Below are 18918 nucleotides of genomic sequence, written 5' to 3'. Positions count from 1 at the left end.
CCCTGGGGGAGAGGGAGGGGGGGAGGGGAGGGGTGTGAGGGGAGAGGGCGAGGGGAGGGGGTCCTGGGGGAGGGAGGGGGTCCTGGGGGAGGGAGGGGGGGGGGGGGCCTGGGGGGGGGAGGGGGGGGGGCTGGGGGGGGGGGGGTGGGGGGGCTGGTTGCGCGGCTGTGTTTACAGGGCTGGGCGGGGGGGGGAAGGAGAAAGTGCGGCTGCTGCCGGGACCGGAAGTGGCTGTTGTCAGGGAGCCGGGTGCTGAGGAGCAGCCGCGGTGTCGCGGGCCGGGAGCGAAATACCGGCCAACGCCCGAGGAGAGGCCGAGAGGCGGCATCGGAGGCCGGGGGAAGATGCTGCCCAGCAAATACCGGGCGCGGCTGCTCGGCAACCCAGTGAGTGGCGCGCGGTAACCATGGAAACTGGGCCCGACGCCCAGCCGGTTGAAGCCTTCCTCCGGGCGGGGCGGGGCGGGGCGGGGCGCCGGTTGCAGGTGCCAACCTGTGGCCGAGATGCCCAGCCGGGTATTTGTCCTCTCAGGTCACAACGGGGGCAGGCGCCAAGTGGTAAAAACTAGCAAATGGAATTTAATAGGGAAAAGCTGAGGTGGTCTGCTCTGTCCGGGGGTGGTGTTGGGAGCCATGTCTGTGTATAGTGGGGGAAATCTGGTACTCCCCCCCCCCCCCCCCCCCCCCCCCCCCAAAAACAAAAATAAAAACCTGGGGTCAATTGGCAATGAATGGGTTGTGGGATCTAAGAGCTAAGCGATCCCACCATCGGTGGATCAGATCAAACAAAGCTCTGTAGTCCTGTCACATCCAGCAGTGAATGGTGGTGGACCGTTGGACCACTAAACTGCAGGAGGGCTCCATAAATGTCGATGTTCTCAATGATGACGGAGCCCGACCCCTCAGCATGAAAGGCTGAAGGGTTTGCAGCCACCATCAACCAGCAGTGCCGAGCTTCCTCCCGAGGTCCCCAGCATCGTCGATGCCAGCCTTGAGCCAATTCAGTTCACAGATGTTAAGAAACGGCCTGAAGGCATTGATACAGCCAAGGCTATGGGGCCCTCACAATATACTTCTGGAGCATAAATCCTCAGTTCTACCATATCCCACCCAAGCTATTCTAGTACAGCTACGACTCTGGCATCTACCTGACAACGTGGAACATTCCCCACGTTGGTCCTGTCCACAAAAAGCAAGATAAATCCAACCTGGCAATTACTGTCCTATTCAGCCTACTCTCGGTCATCAGAAGTTGATGGAAGGCGACGTTGACAGTGCTATTAAGTGACACTGACACAGCAATAACCTACTCAATGCTTAGATTTTTTTCCTAAGGCTTCTAGAGGAAAGGGTGATTGCCCTTGACATTAAGGCTGTATTTGGCAGAGTCTTGCATCAAGGATTTCTAGCAAAGATGTGGCAGGAGGATGCAATCTGATCAGCCATGATCTTATTGAATGATGGAGTGGTCTCAAGGGGCCGAGTATTTTAGTATGTATGTATGAAATCAATGGGAATTGGGGTGGGGGCTCTCCAATGGTTGGAGTCATATGTAGCACAAAGGAAGATGGTTGTTGTAGGAGGTGACTCATCTCAGTGCCAGGCCATCAGTGCTGGAGTTCCTCAGGGTAGTGTCTAAGGCCCAACCATCTTCAGCTGCTTCGTTAATGACCTTCCCTCCATCTTAAGGGCAAAAGTAGGGATGTTCATTGATGATTGCACAATGTTGAGTACCATTCACGACCCCTCATACTGGAGTAATCCATGTCCATGTGCTGCAAGACCTGGACAGTATTCATATAAGTGGCACGTAGCATTTGTGCCACACAAGTGCCAGGCAATGACCACTCCAACAAGAGAGAATCTAACCAACTCCCCTTGACATTCAATAGGCATTATCATTGCCAAACCTCCCACTGTCAACATCTTGGAGGTTGCCATTAACCAGAAACTGAACTGGACCAGCCATATATATACTATAACTTCAAGGCCAGGTCAGAGGCTAGGAATTCTGCATTGAATAATTCACCACCTGTCTCCAAAACCTGTCCAGCACCTACAAGGCACAAGCTAGGAGTGTGATGGAATACTCTCCACTTGCCTGGATGAGGGCAGCTCCAACAACACTCAAGAAGCTTGACACAGAGAACAAAAGATTCTGATTGATTGGCACCCCATTCACCACTTTAAACATTCATTTCCTCCAGTACTGATGCATATTGGCAGCATTGTGTACCATCTACAAAATGGACTGCGGCACCTCACCAAGCCTCCAACTTCACCGTCCCAACTATGACATGTACTACCCAGAGGGACATGAGCAGTAGACTCATGGGAACACCACCACCTGCATGTTTTCCTTCAAACCATCCTGACTTGGAACTATTAAGCCTTTCATTCATTGACACCGGGTCAAAATCCTGAAACAACCTTCCTAACAGCACTGTGGGTGTACCTACAGCAGATGGATTGCAACAGTTCAAGAAGGTGGCTCACTGCTACCTTCGAGGCAATTTGGAAGTGGCAACAAATCTCTCATCCCATGAAGAGGTATAAAAATAAACAAAAAATACTGGAAAAACTCAGCAGGCATCTGTGGAGAGAAAGACAGAGTTAACGTTTTGAGTCCGTATGACTCTTCAGAAGGACTCTGATCGGTCTTTCCCTCTACAGATGCTGTTAGACCTGCTGTGTTTTTCCAGCATTTTTGTTTTTTGTTTCAGATTTCCAGCATCTGCAGTATTTTGCCTTTACTTAAAAAAAATCAAAACTGAGTGATAGATTTCTGTTACACAAGGGTTATGGAACTGAGGTAGCAAAATTAAAATACAGATTAACTATGGTCTACATAAAAAGCAGAGCAGTTGTTGCAGGTTGACTGGCCTACTGCTGTTCTTATGTTTCCCACAGATGGGCATAAAACATCCCATGGCATTATTTGAAGAAGGCGGGTTTTCCACCATGTCCTGGTTAATATTTATCTTTCAACCAACATCACAAAAACAAATTATCTGCTCATTATCATATTGCTATTCATGAAGAAACAGGAGCAGGAGTAGGTCATTCAGCCCTTCGAGCCCACTCCACCATTCATTGAGTACATGTTTGATCTTCTAAAATAAAAACAGAAAATGCTGGAAAAGCTCAGTCGGTCTCAGCATCCGTGGAGAGAGAAGCAGCATTAAAGTTTTGAGTCTGTATCACCCTTCTACTTCCCTTTAGCTCTGAAGAAGGATCACACAGACTTGAAACATTAACTCTGTTTCTCTCTCCAGAGATGCTGTCAGTCCTGCTGAACTTTTCTAGCATTTTCTGTTTTTATTTCACGTTTCCAGCATTAGCAATATTTTGCTTTTATCTTGGCTGATCTTCTATTTCAACACCATATTCCTGCACCATCCCCATATCGCTTGATGTTTTAAGTATGTAGAAAACTATCGATTTCAGTTTTGAACATACTCAACGATTGAGCCTCCACAGCTGTCTTGGGCAGAGAATTCCAAAGACTCACCACACTCCGAGTGAAGAAATTCCTCCTTGTCTCAGTCCTGAATGGCCTGCCCTTTATTGTGAGACCATGTTTCCTGGTTCTAGATCCCTCCGTCCCTCCCTAACCAGGGAAGTATCCTTGCTGCATCTATCCTGTCGAGTCCTGTTAGGAAGTTTGTGTATTTGAATGAGATCCCCTCTCATTCTTCTAAACTCCAGAGAATAAATAAGTCCAGTCAATTTAATTTTTCCGCCAGGTGATCCCTCCATCCCAGGAAAATTTGTTGCACTCCCTCTAAGGGAAGTATATCTTTCCTTTGTTAAGGAGATCAAAACTGCACATAGTACTCCAGGTGTGGTCTCACCAAGGCTTTGTATAATTGCAGTAAGATGTCTGTACTCCTATATTCAAATCCTCTTGCAATGAAGGCCAACAAACCATTTGTCTCCCAATTGTTTGTTGTACCCGCATGTTAGCTTTCAGTGACTCATAAGCAAGGACACCCAAGCCTCTTTGAAGTTCAACACTTTCTGGCCTCTCATCATTTAAGAAATGCTCTGCATTTCTGTTTCTCCTACCAAAGTGGATAACCTCACATTTCTCCACATTGTTTTCCATCTGCCAATTTTTTTCCCGCTCACTTCGCCTCTCCAAATCCTCTTGAAGCATCTTTGCATCCTCCTTAACTCACATTTCCAGCTAGGTTTGTGCCATCTGCAAACTTGGAAATGTTACATTTAATCCCCACATCCTAATCATTGATATAGATTATGAATAGCTGGGGCACAAGCACTGATCCTTGCTGTACCCAACTAATCACAGCCTGCCAACCTGAAAATGACCCATTAATTTCTAATCTGTTTTCTGTCTGTTAACTAGTTCTCAATCCATATCAGTGTATTACCCTCAAACCCATGTGCTCTCATTTTGTTGACTAATCTGTTGTGTGGAACCTTATTAAAAGCTTTCTGAAAATCTAAATATACCACATCCACTGGTTCCCCTTATCTATTCTGCTATTTACATCCTCAAAGCTCCAACAGGTTTGTTAAACATGATTTCCCTTTCATAAATCCATGCTGACTCTTTCCAATATTACCATTATTTTCTAAGTGGCCTGTTATCACATCCTTTATTATAGATTCTAACATTTTTCCTTGCTCACCCACTCGCCATCTCACTCTCTCACTCACCCTCTCGCTCGCCATCTTGCTCGCCCACTCGCTCACCTCGCCATCTCGTCCTCTCGCTCGCCCTCTCGCTCGCCTGCTCACCATCACGAACTCTCGCTTGCCATCGCGAACTCTCACTCACCATCGCGATATCTCGCTCGCCCGCTCGCCATCTCGCTCTCCCACTCGCCTTCTCGCTCTCCCACTCGCCTTCTCGCTCTTTCACTCAATCACCACCTCACTCAGAGATAGTCTGGTATCCACACATCCTTTTCCACATGTTGGTTTCAAACCTCGCTGCTTATGTGGAGCCTCTGATGACTTACCAGCTAGTTCAGCTTTTCTGCTACAGTAGTTAATACCTATTGAAGGCAACTAGTTTCAGCTGATTGACAGATAACTTCCACTTTAGGCAGCTCCCTGTTTAACTAGACTAACAATGTTTGAAAATAAGAACCTAACTCTTAACTAAATTTAAAGTTACAAAAAGCTTACAAAAATTCCCAACTCCTCACTAAATCGACATCTCACTCAGGCATAATCTGGTGTTCGCCCTCCCCTTTCTACTTCTATGTAAACATTAATGCATGATGCAAATCCATGTAACCTTGTTGTATGCAGATTGGCTACCATCTTTCCTAGATTACAGTGACCACATGAGAACATGATAAGATGATTTATAAGTAATGATAGGATGATATATGAATGCAAGTTTCTTGCATTTATGGGAAATGATGGAAAACAATCTTCTCACAATTGACCATTGTTCTCAAAGTGACGATGTTTGATGCCTGAAGTTGTACCCTCTACTCCCTTTGGATCCCCAATGTTGAGTCTTGCAAGGCTACACTATTCGTTGTCTTTGGAAGGATGATGAACAACCCCTTCAATTCATTTTTACCAATAATTAAAATGATCTGTTAAGACACTTCAGGACGTGCCAAATCAAATTAGCGTGGACTGGATTTATGCGTAGGCCGGGGAAGGGGTAGCAAGTTCCTACAGGTTTTAACAAGAATCTAGCAGTTGTTTTTGGCATTAGCCAAGATTTTAACTTTCACACTTTTGGTGCCATATTATGTGTTGGTCATTACCCAATGATGACAGCTTGGATGTTGGATGAGCACAGAAATCAGCCGAGCTTTTATTTCTTCGCCCCTCCCAATAGCCCAGTAATTTACAGGCACTCAATGTCCATACTGACAAAAGTAAAATGGTCACTTGGTATCAAGGGGTGCTGGCATCTGTGAAATTACTTTATAAGTCAGCAGCCTTGAGGGAAGAAGAGAGGAAATGTAAAGTGCTTGGTTAGATTTTTGTATATTTGCAAGTGGAGCAACGTGACTTTTAGCATAATCATGTCAAAAAAATGCAACAATGATTTTCTTTGACAAGACTTAATTATTGCATTTGCCAGTCTTTCTTGCTTATTAATGTGTAACTGTTCATTTGATTACATTGATCACTTCTTTTCACACTGCCCTTCATTATTACATTCCACTTGAGGTATTTATTGCAAGTACTGTAATTCCAATGTTTTATTTGCAGATAAATACTTGTAGTCTTCAGTTAACCGTGCAGGCTTCAACTGTCGGGGACCGATTATCCCAGAAGCAGCAGGTAAATAGATAAAAACAAAAAACTGTGGATGCTGGAAATGCAAAATGTTTGTCAATGAGTGCCTGATATGTTACAACAATTAAATTGAGAAACCGTGAGCTGATTGGTACTGTTAATACACCCATAGAATTACAGCAATATGTGTTTGAATATGGACATAATCAATTAAATAGAGATGTTGTCAATATATGTTTTCTTTGTCTTTGTGACCAATCCGTATTAAGATAATTAAAGTCCCTCACTACCACTACTCCATAATTTTTGAACCTCCCTGTAATTTCCTTGAAAATTTGTTCCTCAATATCTTTCCCAATAGTTTATGGCCTATAGGATACACCCAGTAGTATGATGGTCCCTCCATAGTTTCTTAGCTCTAACCAAATAGGTTCTGTCCTTGACCATTCTAGAACCACCGCAATATCCCAAATCAGTTCTGCAAAACCCCCTTGTTTCTTTCCTTCCTTACTTTTCCTGAACGCCTTGTATCCAGGAATATTTAGTATCTAGTCCTGCCCTTTTTTGAGTCAGGCCTCTGTCATTGCCACAACATCATGTTCCTGCTTGGCTATCTACACCTGCAGATCACTAACTCTAGTTTTCACACTCTGTGCATTCACATACATACATAGTAAACCTAAGTTAGAGCTTATTGCATTTCCTTTGGCTTGGATCCCAGTTAATGCCTTATTGATTATTTGGTCGCATGGTAATGCAGAACTTGAGTATTCCTGAAAAAAGAGACATGCTATCGAAGCTTTCCGTCTTGTACTCATTAGGACGTAATCGCAAGAATACCAAATCTCAAAGGGAACAGCAATTTATACTGAATGAGTACACTTTAAGCTGTGGCACATCCACATCCAGAACCACACTATGCACGAAATTCTCAACGTCATGGTACATGGAAGTGATGCCAGCTATTGCTCAAGCTTCGAAACCCAGAGCTCAAGCTACTCCAGCTGATGATGCTTCCTACATGTGTGGTTGTCCAGGATATGAGAAGTGTCGTGAAGTTGCTATGTGGAACAGGATGAGCATTTCATGGAAATAAGATGCCCTCCCGTGTCTCTTGATTTAATAGAAATAAACTTAAGATTTAATTAAATACAGACTCATCTACCCATAAATCAACTTTTGCTTTTGTGCTGACATCATTTTATTGTATAGGGAGTTAACTGAAATGTTTTACTTAACTGTTATTATCTCTATATTTCAGATTTTAATTTACATCCTGGAATCTTTTTTTAATTGAATGATAATTGATGACCAGAGTTGAAGTGTTCCATATCTCTCTGGCACAAATGTGTTGAAAACTTAAATCACAGCTACTTTCTGCCTTCAACATTGTGAAAATCTAGTCATTTTCATTTTAACATATTGTTGTTGTACAATTTCAGTGATCAGAGTTGTGAAAGAAATTCAGAATTCAGGGGCTGAAGTTCCATTTATCTGACTCCACAGAAACATTAATAATTTTTTTTTGCAGGTTGACTGTAGATTAAACAAGGAGTTACTTGCTTCACATAATAAGGTTTTAAACGTGGATGGTGACAAGAACTTTCTTTGCAAACCAGGTAAGATACCACAGCCAGCTTTTATTTGTATGCAGCTCCTCAGATTGTGTGATTGGGATTTTGGATAACGGTGGACACTTTCTCAGTAGTGAAATGGTCATGGTGGAGATTCAGAAAACAGTGCTTATTAAGTATGGGAGAGGGTGCAGGGCACTACCCACACAGAGCATAGAAAAGAGTACAGTACATGGCTTGCAATGTACACAGGAGAGATAGTAGACATTGCTATAACTTGACAGCAAGGCAGTCAGCACTTAAGAAAAATGGGTGAGGATCCAGTTAGTATGGTTCATCAGGCCCAAACATTTTGTTCCATCTGAAATGCTAACGCTTTTCTACTTCAGTCACTTACCTGTAATGTTCCAGCATTTTCCACTTATTTTTAAGATTTTCAGTTTTTTAGGTTTGATGTTTATCTAGATTAGCATGAAAGTAATGTGTCCATTGCTCATCCTTATAATTTGGCTGTTTTTACTAATGTATGTCTTGACAGCTATCATTAGTGAGGATCCAGTTAGTATGGTTCATCAGGACCAAACATATTGGTTTATTATAAAACTCAGGTCAGACACTCAGCTCCACATATGGTGTAATGTTAACATTTCCTATTCTATGGCGTTGACCTCATATGCTAATTAGTGAAACAATGCTTCCTTGAAAATATGATATTTTGAATGTTTTCCAACATTCCAACTGTGTTTGTTCACATTTACATGCCTGCATGTGATATGATTATTGTTTTTAGAATTCTAGAGGAACTAGATAATGTAGATTATGATGAGCTATTTCACCTTGTCCAGAACAGTAGAACCAAGAAACCTGACTCATGCTTGAAGAGGGGTAAAGTAAAAATTAATCTGCAGAAGCAATATTTCAGTGAGTGACTAGTCAAGCCAAGGAGTAGACTTTCCAGGGCGATTATGGAAGCAGTCCTGAAGAGCATGTAAAATACATGTCATATTAAACCTTTGATTATATTAATGAGTTGGAACTGAGGTTCTCCACTTTCTGAGGTTGGGGTCAGTGGATGGGTGTGTGTGATTAGATTATCAGGGGGGCGCCAGCTGTAGGTCATGAACAGACAATGTCTTCATCACTGGCCCTGTAGCACTCCCCTCAACTTCCTCAGGCTGTTTCTCCACGCTATTCTCAAAACTCTAGCGTCTATTGCAAATTATTCGAGTTTACAGATATTTTCAAAGCTACACCATTGAAATGTCTTTTGTTAAGTTATCAATTAATGTTGTTTGTCTTCTGGTCTGAAACCTTGTGCAGCATGTATACTCATGAGCCCTGGTTCCTTGTTACCATAGAGAAATACATCAATAGAAAGTCAGTGCCTCTGCTTCAAAATCTGTTTAACTGTTTTTTGCTCTGAGTGCTGCAGTTCTATGAAGTATCCATTTTTTCTGTCCCTGCATCAAAGCCCTCAAGTGTCCTTGAAACTGGGTTTCTGGCAAAGCTAGTTGCACAAAACAAGAGCAGATCAAGGGGATCCCTCAGCCAGTGAGCTCTAATGATGTGATTGGACTTCATATTAAAATACAAAAATATGAGGGAACAGATCCAAAACAGCTAGTTACAAAACTGCTGAGATATTTTGGGTTACCAGCAAATCAGACGCTAATATTAATCATGGAAAATATGGCTTCTTGGAAAAATAAGAGTTGAATCTCTAGAGGAACTCAGCAAAAAACAATTGAGAACCTCTGATTTAGAGTAAACATGTTATATTTTCTATTCACTGACTATTGGATGTGTTTTCTATTGTTGCTGTTGAAAGTCAGTCCTTTGCAGTGTTCAATTGAATTATTTGAATGTAAATTGGTAGAGCTCCACATTAAGCAGTGTGTCAAGCACACAGGTTATAGTGAGGCAGACTGCACACATGAAGATGCTGCATCCAGTTTTTATGTCGTTTACAGACACAATATGCCATGATGATCCATCCCACTACTACTCGGAATCAATGTCGCGGGTAACAACTGGAGACATGCCGTCGCATGTTCCCCTTTCAGTAAAATGCAAGTCACGACAGGGCTCTCGTAGCGCTGTCCCTTCCCCATCTCACAGTCAAGGAACCTTGCCGTACTTACCAGGTACTGAGAGTTTATAAATCATTCTGTTTCACTTTGTAAAAAGGCTGATAGAGTGTTGGCCTTTATCCCACAGGGACTGGAGTACAAAGAATGGAAGTAATGTTGCAACTGTGCAGAGCTCTTCTTAGACCCCATCTCCAGTAGTCGACATTGAACCTCAAGGATGTACATGTGTGTATGTGTATATATAAGGAAGGGGTGCAACACAGATTCTCCAGAATGATACATAAAAGTGTTCAAACTATGAGAACAGTGTTGTTGCATAGATTAGGCTTTTGTTCCCTTGAATTTGGAAGAATAAAGGAGGAACCCTATTTCTTATGATTTTGTGCTCACATTGAAAGTATTTAAGATGATTAAAGGATGTGATAGGGTAAATAAGGAGAAACTTTTCTCTGGTGGGGAAAGTCCAGGACAAGGGGGCCTAACCTAAAATTAGAGCAACGTCATTTGGAGATGATGTTAGGAAGCATTTCTTCACACAATAGCAAGTGGAAATTTGGAACTCTCTTTCCCCAATAACCATGGAGGTTGACTTTCAATTGAAATTTTCAAAACCGAGTTTAACATTCTTTTGTTAGGAAAGGGTATTAAGAGTCATGGAACCAAGATGGATAGATAGAATTAGGAAGCAGATCAGCTGTGATATAACTGGATGACAGAACAGGCTTGGAGTCTGAATGGCCCCCTCCTGTTCTTATGAATTTTGTCATAAACTAAAAAAATCATCTTCACTCAAAGAAGTACTAAAATTACTTTTTTTCATTTTTGACTTGCATCCCCTGTCTGCAGAATTTACTCAATCCTGGGATGTTTATCATTTATTTAGGTGGAGTGATTTTATTTTGTTTTGCAAGTTTAATACCGTGTATCATAAGGTGGTTTCTAATGCTCCAGTGATAATCTGTTCTAAGTATATAGTAGATTTCTCTATAATTGGCATGATTATTATCTCCTAGGTGACCATGTAATTTTTTCTGAGATACCTTCAACACCTGGAATTCCTGTTGTATACCGCACACCTGAGGAAAGGGCAGAGCATTCTGATAGGCTAAATTTAGACAGGTGAGTATTTTGGAATATGAACAATATTTTTTCATAATGGGCAGGTGGTGTGTATCATTTGAAGGATCCCGGGAGAACGAATGTGTTTGCTTCCAGATGTAGAAAAGACACAAAGTGTACAGTGTACACTTCAGCTTGTAGAAAAACCTTCTGCCTGCATGCTGTTCCTGCCTTTAAACTGTATTTTCTATTGTTATATTTTTATTAGACTTCTATGTAACTGTTCTCCACCATAAATTCCTATAGCTATATTTATAAAGGAAACAATGTTGTTATGGCACCGTGGCACAGGAAGCCATTCAAGTGGGGGGAGCAAAAAGGAATTCAGTGGTAGTAGGGGACTGTATAGGGAGACAGATTGACACTGTTCTCTGCAACAAAGAGCGAGAGTCCAGATGGCTATGTTGCCTGCCCAGTGCCAGGGTTCAGGACATCTGCACAGGGTTGGAGAGGAACTTGCAGTGGAAGGGGGAGGATCCAGGTGTCGTGATCCATGTAGGTACCAGTGACATAGGTCGAACTAGGGAAGAGGTTCTGCAGGGAGATTATGAAGAACTAGGTACTAAATTGAAAAGCAGAACCTCAAAGGTTATAATCTCTGGATTTTTACCTGAGCTGTGTGCAAATTGGCATAGGATACATAAAATTAGAGAGAGATGAACACATTGCACAAAGACTGGTGTGGGAGAAGTGGGTTCTGATTTGTGGGGCACTGGCAGCACTGGGGAAAATGTGGCTGTACCATTGGGATGGTCTACACCTGAACTGTGCTGGGACCAGTGTTCTTGCAAATGACGTAATTAGGGAAGTAGAGAGGGTTTTAAGCTAAATAGTGGGAGCAAGGGATCAAATGTGGAAAGACATGGCATATCAAAGAGTAGAGATGAGGTAAGAGGGGAGAATAGTAATATGGGAAATGAGGGTCAGAGAACGGCAGAAAGGGACAGAGAGAAAAAAACCTAAGAATGCACCAAGAATCAAGATTAGATGTCACAAAGATAACAAAAGACAAAACTAAATACTCTATCTGATTGTGCATAACCTAGTAAATGAATTGACAATGCTCACTGAAGTAAATAAATATGATCTGATAGCCATTACAGAGACGTGGCTGCAGGTTAACAGGGATTGAGTCCTGAATATTGAGGGGTATATGATTTTCAAGAAGGATAGGATGGTCGGCAAAGCTGGAGGGTCAGCACTATTAATCAAGGATGGCCTTTGTGCAATGGTTAGAGATGAGCTCATGTAGAAAACAGGAAATTATAGGCCAGTTAGCTTGACATCTGCCTTGGAGAAGGTGTTAGAGTTGATTATTAAAGAGTTTATATCTGGGCATTTAGAAAAACACAAGGTAATTGGGAAGAGTCAGCATGGTTTTGTGAAATGGAAATCATGTTTAACCAATTTATAAGTGTTCTTTGAAGGAGTAACATGTGCTGTGGATTTCCAGAAGGCATTTGATAAGGTGTCATATCAAAGGTTATTGCGGAAAATAAGAGCTCATGGTATAGGGGGTAACAAGTTAGTCTGGATAGAAGATTGGCTGGCTGGCAGAAAGCAGTGAGTATGCCTAAACGGGTCTTTTTCTGATTGGCAGGATGTGACGAGTGGAGTCCCACAGGGGTCTGTACAGGGGCCTCAACCTTTTACGATTTACATCAATGACTTAGGTGAGGGGAGTGAAGGCATGGTAGCTAAATTTGCAGATGACAGGTAGGAAAGATAGGTAGGAAAATCTGTTGTGAAGAGGACATGAGGTTTCAGATGGATATAGATAGGTTGAGTGAGTGGCCAAAGATCTGGCAAATGGAGTTTAATGTGGGAAAATGTGAAATTGTTCAATTTGGCAGGAAGAATAAAAAAACAGTATTATTAAAATAGAGAACGGCTACATAAATCTGAGGTGCAGAGAGATCTAGATGTTCTAATACATGAGTCACAGACCAGTTAGTGTGCAGGTACAGCAAGTAATTAAGAAAGCTAATAAATGCTATCCTTTATTACGAGAGGAATTGAACATAAAATTAAGTATGTTATGCTTCAGATGTATAGGTGAGACCGCACCTCGAATACTGTGTGCAGTTTTGGTCTCCCTATTTGAGGAAGGATGTAAATGTGTTGGAGGCGGTTCAGAGGAGGTTTACTAGATTGATACCTGGAATGAGTGAGTTGCTTTGTGAGGAAAGGTTGGACAGACTGGGCTTGTTTCCACTGGAGTTCAAAAGAGTGAGGGGTGATTTGATTGAAGTGTACAAGATACTGAACGGCCTTGACAAGGTGGACGTGGAAAGGATGTTTCTTCTTGTGGGTGAGTCTAGAACTAGGAGGCACTGTTTTAAAATGAGGGGTCACCCTATTAGGATAGAAATGAGAGGAAATGTTTTCTCTCAGAGGGTTGTGTGACTTTGGAACTCTCTGCCTTAGAAAGCGGTGGAGGCGGGGTCATTGAATATTGTTAAGAAAGAGGTAGATAGATTCTTGTTAGGCAAGGGAATCAAAGGTTATCGGAGGTAGATAGATGGGAATGTGGAATTTGAAACACAAGGAGATCAGCCATGATCTTATTGAATGGCAGAGCAGGCTCGAGGGGCGAAATGGTCTACTCTTGTTCCTATTTCTTACGTTCTTATGACTCTGCTTCCACTGCCTTTTGAAGAAGAGAGTTCCAAAGGCTCTCAACCCCCTGAGAGAAAAAAAATCCTCATCTCTGCCCTAAATGGGTGACCCCTTATTTTTAAACAGTGGCCTCTAGTACTAGATTCTCCAAGAGTAAACATCCTTGCCACATTGTCCCTGTTAAGATCCCTCAGGATCTATGTTTCAATCACGTCGCCTCTTACTCTTCTAAACTACAGTGGATACAAACCTAACCTGTCCAACCTTTCCTCATAAGACAACCCATCCATTCCAGGTATTAGCCTAGTAAACCTTCTCTGAACTGCTTCCAATGCATTTACATCCTTCCTTAAATAAGGAGGCCAATACTGTACACAGCCCTCCAGATGTGGTCTCACCAATGCCTAGTATAACTGAAGCATAACCTCCCTACTTTTGCATTCAGTTCCCCTCGCAATAAATGATAACACTCTCTTAGTTTTCCTAATTACTTGATGTACCTGCATACTAGCCTTTTGCAATTCATGCACCAGGACACCCAGATCCCTCTGCATCTCGGAGCTCTGCAATCTTGCACCATTCAGATAATACGCTTCTTTTTTATTTTTCCTATCAAAATGGACAATTTCACACTTTCCCACATGATACTTTATTTGTCCTGGTCTTTGCCCACTCATTTAACCTGCCTATCTCCCTTTATAGCCTCCTTGTATCTTCTTCACACCTTATTTTCCTACCTATTCTTTGTGTCATCTGGAAATTTAGCAACCATACCTTCAGTCCCTTCATCCAAGTCATGTATATAAATTGTAAAAAGTTGAGGCACCAGCATTCATCCCTGTGGCACACCACTCGTTACATCTTGCTGACCAGAAAAAGGCCCATATATGTCTACCCTCTGTTTCCTGTTAGCTAGCCAATCTTCTATCTATGCCAATATGTTCATGCCAATGTGTTACCCGTACACCATGAACTTTTATTTTCCGCAACAACCTTTGATGTGGGACCTTATCAAATCCACCAGTTGCCCTTTATCCACAATATATGTTACTTTCACAAAGAACTCCAATAAATTGGTTAAATATGATTTCCCTTTCACAAAACCATGTTGACTCTGCCTGACCCCCTGAATTTTTCCAAGTGCCCTGCTTTAACATCTTTAATAATAGCTTCTAGTATTTTCTCTGTGACAGATGTTAAGCTAACCGGCCTGTAGTTTCCTGCTTTCTATCTCCCTTTTTGAATAAAGGAGTCACATTCACTATTTTCCAATCTAATGGAACCTTCCAAATTTAGGGAACTTTGGAAAATTAAAACCAACACATGAACTACCTCACTAGCCACTTGTTTTAAGACCTTAGGATGAAATCCATCGGAACAGGGGAATCATCAGCCGGCAGCTCCAACAATTTTCTTAGTACCACTTCCCTGGTGATTGTAATTTTCCTGAGTTCCTCCCTCATTTCCAGATTTACAGCTATTTCTGGGATGTTACTTGTATCCTCCACAATGAAGACTGATGCAAATTCATTTGCCTTCTCCTTATTTTCCATGATTAATTTCCCAGACTCAGTTTCTATAGGACCAACGCTCACTTTGTTAACTCTTTTCTTATATAAATATGTCTTTATATTTCTAGCCAGCTTTCTCTCGTACTCTAATTTTTTCTACCTTATCAATCTTTTGGTCATTCTTTGCTGTTTTTTATATTCTGTCTAATCTTCTGAACTGTCACCCATCTTTGCGCAATTATATGCTTTTTCTTGAAGTTTGATACTATCTTTAATATTTTTAGTTAACCACAATGGATGGTAGGTCTTCCCCTTGGAATTTTTTCTTCTCATTGGAATGTATCTATTCTGTGTATTGTGAAATATCCCCTTAAATGTCTGTCACTGCACCTCTATTCACCTATCCCTTAACCTGATTTTCCAGTTCATTTTAGCTAGCTGTGCTTTCATGCCCTCATAATTGCCTTTATTTAAGTTTATTTAGCACTTTCCAAACCCATGGCCACTACCATCTAGAAGCAGAAGGGCAGCAGACAGACGGGAACACCACCACTTGGAAGCTCCCCTGCAAACCACTCACTGTCCTCACCTGGAAATATATCGCCGTTCTTTCACTGTTGCTGGGTCAAAATCGTGAACTCCCTCCCTAACAGCGCTGTGGATATACCTACACTATTGACTACAGCAGTTTAAGAAGGCAGCTAACCACCACCTTCTCAAGGGCAGTTAGGGATTGGGGCAATAAATGCCTAGCCAGCAATACCCAAATCCTAAAAAAGACTAAGCCGAAGATCCTCGAGCTGCAAACACCTGCTGCAGACGTGTTTGCCCTGGATCACACTGGCATCCAGGAGTTCTCACGTGCTGCAGCCTTGGCACATCACCTGCCCTGCTATCCTTAATGTGCTTTAATGAATAACTTAATTATATTGTCCACTTCCTTATTTTCCTTTTTTATATATTTTATTAACTTTACCACCAGTCCGTTTATTGTTTCAAACCTTAGGACTGGAATAGACCGTAACCACTTACCAGATATGCACAAAGCAGTTAGCTCTTTTCCCTGTAGTAGAATAAGAACCAATTCGTACAGGGTGAAAAAGGTAGAAAAAATAAAAGGAAAGGACACGTCCTTCTCATCCTCGCTGAACTCCCCTACTCACCAAGCTCCCAGGTCTGCATTCAGCTCCAAAGCTGCACTCATGTGCCTTTGCTCCAAGAGCATGTTCTTTTTTTCCCCTTGATAATTGTTTGTCAAGCTTAAACATCACAGATGCTAAACTGGTTGGCCTATAGTCACTGGCAATGCCCTTTCGCCCTTTTTGATACCATGGATACGGCGGGAATATGTGCAGAAGCGCATAACTAGAGGCCATCATGATAAGATAATCACCAAGAAATTCAATGGGGAATTCAGCAGAAACTTTTTTACTCTAAGAGTGATGAGAATGTGGAACTCGCTACCACAGGGGGTGATTGAAGTGAACAGTATCAATGCATTTAAGGGAAAATTAGACAAGCATGTGAGCAATAAGGAAATGGAAGGTCAAGTTGATAGATTTAAACATAAAAACATAGAAAATAGAAGCAGGCGGTCATTCGGCCCTTTGAGCCTGCTCTGCCATTCAGTATGATCATGGCTGATGCTCTATCTCATTGCCATACTCCCGCTCTCCCCCCATACCCCTTGACGCTTTTAGAGTCTAGAAATCTATTTATTTCCTTCTTAAACAGTGACTTGGACACCACAGCCCTCTGTGGTAGAGAATTCCATAGGTTCACGACCCTCTGAGTGAAGAAGTTTCTCATCATCTCAGTCCTAAATGGCCTATCCCGTATCATGAGATTGTGACCCGTTGTGCTAGACACCGCCCCCTGCCCAGCCAAAGGAAATATCACCCCTGCATCCAGCCTGACCAGCCTTGTCAGAACTTTATAGTTTCAATGAGAGCTCCTCTCATTTTTCTAAACACCAGTGAATACAGGCCTAATCGGCCCAACCTCTTCTCATACGACAATCCTGCCATCCCAAGAATCAGTCTGATGAACCTTCGCTGGACGCCTCCTATGACAAGTATATCCTTTCTTAGGTAAAGAGACCAAAACTGTATACGGTACTCCAGGTGTGGTCTCACCACAGCCCTGCAGTGCTGCAAGAAGAGATCCTTGCTCCTGTACTCAAGGCCTCTGGCAATGAAGGTCAACATACCATTAACTGCTTGCTGCACCTGCATGCTTGCTTTCAGTGATTGGTGTACAAGGACACCCAGGTCCCTTTGTACATCAACATTTCCCAATCTATCAATAATACTCTGCATTCTGTTTTTCCTACCAAAGTGGATAACTTCACACTTATCCACCTTATACTGCAACTGCCATGTATTTTCCCACTCACTCAACTTGTCTAAATCGCCTTCAAGTCTCTTAGCATCCTCCTCACCACTCACATTCCCACCTAGTTTTGTGACATCAGCAAACTTGGAAATATTACATTTGGTTCCCTCATCCAAATTGATATATATTGTGAATAGCTGGGGCCCAAGCACTGATCCCTGTGGTATCCCACTAGCCACCACTGAAAAAGACCCATTTATTCCTCCTCTCTGTTTCCTATCTGCTAACCAATTCTCAGTCCATTCCGATATATTACCCCCAATCCCATATGCTTTAATTTTACACACTAACCTCATATGTGGGACTTTATCAAAAGCTCTCTGAAATTCCAAATACACCACATCTACTGGTTCTCCATTATCTATCCTGCTAGTTACATCCTCAGAAAACTCCAGTAGGCTTGTCAAACATGATTGCCCTTTCATAAATCCATGTTGACTTTGTCGAATCCCGTTGATATTTTCTAAGTGTCTTGTTATCACATCCTTTTCATAGAGTCCCTGCTGCTGATGTTAGGCTAACTGATCTGTAATTCTTTAATTTGTCCAGCACTGTTTTTTCAGTAACACTAATTTCTTTCAATTCCTCCTTCTCACTAGACCCTTGACTCCATAGTATTTCTGGGAAGTTATTTGTGTCTTCCTCCGTGAAGACAGAACTAATGTAGCTGTTTAATTGTTCTGCCGTTTCCTTGTTCTCTATTATAAATTTTCCTGTTTTGAACTGTAAGGGCCCTGCATTTAGATGTGGAAAGATGGGAGGAGTCTCAAATGGAGTATGACGGCCAACATGGACTGGTTTGGCCTAATGGCCTGTTTCTGTGCCGTATAACCTTAATATTCTATGTAATTCTTGAACAAAGATATCACATATGTCACTCTCCAATCCTTTGGCACCTCCCCTGTATTGAGAAAAGATTGGAAGATTATGGCAAAGCCTTCAGCCATTCAACCATCCAAACCAGATGACTTATACATTCTAAGCATAGCCAGCCTTTCCAGTATATCCTGCCTATCAGCTGTCACTCCATCCAATACCTCTAACATCTCCACTCTCACCTAAATTTTGTCAGCATACTCTTCCTAAGTAAATACCGATACAAAGTACTCATTAAGCATTCTAGCCTTGCCCTGTGCCTCTAACAATAAATCACCTTCTTGGCCGGCACTGAGTGCTGCTTGAGGCACAGAGTGTCAGGCTGGGAGTTTGGTGAGTGAGGGATTTTAAGGGTTAATTATTAATTTCTAAAGTTTGTTTACTTTTAGTAATTAACTAAAATTACTAATTAAAATTTCTGTTCAAGTTAAGAGGTGAGTTAAGTTTCTTCAAGGCTTAAACAGGGATATACATATTCTGTGAACTCTAACTGGAGCTG

The 18918-nt window shown here is 42.1% G+C and overlaps 1 protein-coding gene across 5 annotated transcripts in view; it reads left to right on the top strand.

The window, feature by feature from the left end:
• The first annotated feature begins 221 nt into the window (after positions 1-221).
• LOC121272153 (leucine-rich repeat-containing protein 49) overlaps positions 222-18918 on the top strand; it is a 244678-nt gene continuing 225981 nt past the window's right edge. For 2 of the 5 annotated variants that reach the window (XM_041178665.1, XM_041178663.1), the window contains exons 1-5: positions 222-386; positions 6210-6281; positions 7768-7855; positions 9781-9954; positions 10914-11019. In XM_041178665.1, the coding sequence (XP_041034599.1) occupies positions 345-386; positions 6210-6281; positions 7768-7855; positions 9781-9954; positions 10914-11019 (482 nt within the window). In that variant the 5' untranslated portion in view covers positions 222-344. Of the gene's footprint in view, positions 387-2455; positions 2550-6209; positions 6282-7767; positions 7856-9780; positions 9955-10913; positions 11020-18918 lie in introns of those variants that run through there. The other 3 variants (XM_041178666.1, XM_041178664.1, XM_041178667.1) reach the window with 3 other exon arrangements.

The sequence above is a fragment of the Carcharodon carcharias genome, chromosome 32 (genome assembly GCF_017639515.1).
Source record: "Carcharodon carcharias isolate sCarCar2 chromosome 32, sCarCar2.pri, whole genome shotgun sequence".
Classification (NCBI taxonomy): domain Eukaryota; kingdom Metazoa; phylum Chordata; class Chondrichthyes; order Lamniformes; family Lamnidae; genus Carcharodon; species Carcharodon carcharias.
This window is presented reverse-complemented; position numbering and strand designations above follow the sequence as displayed.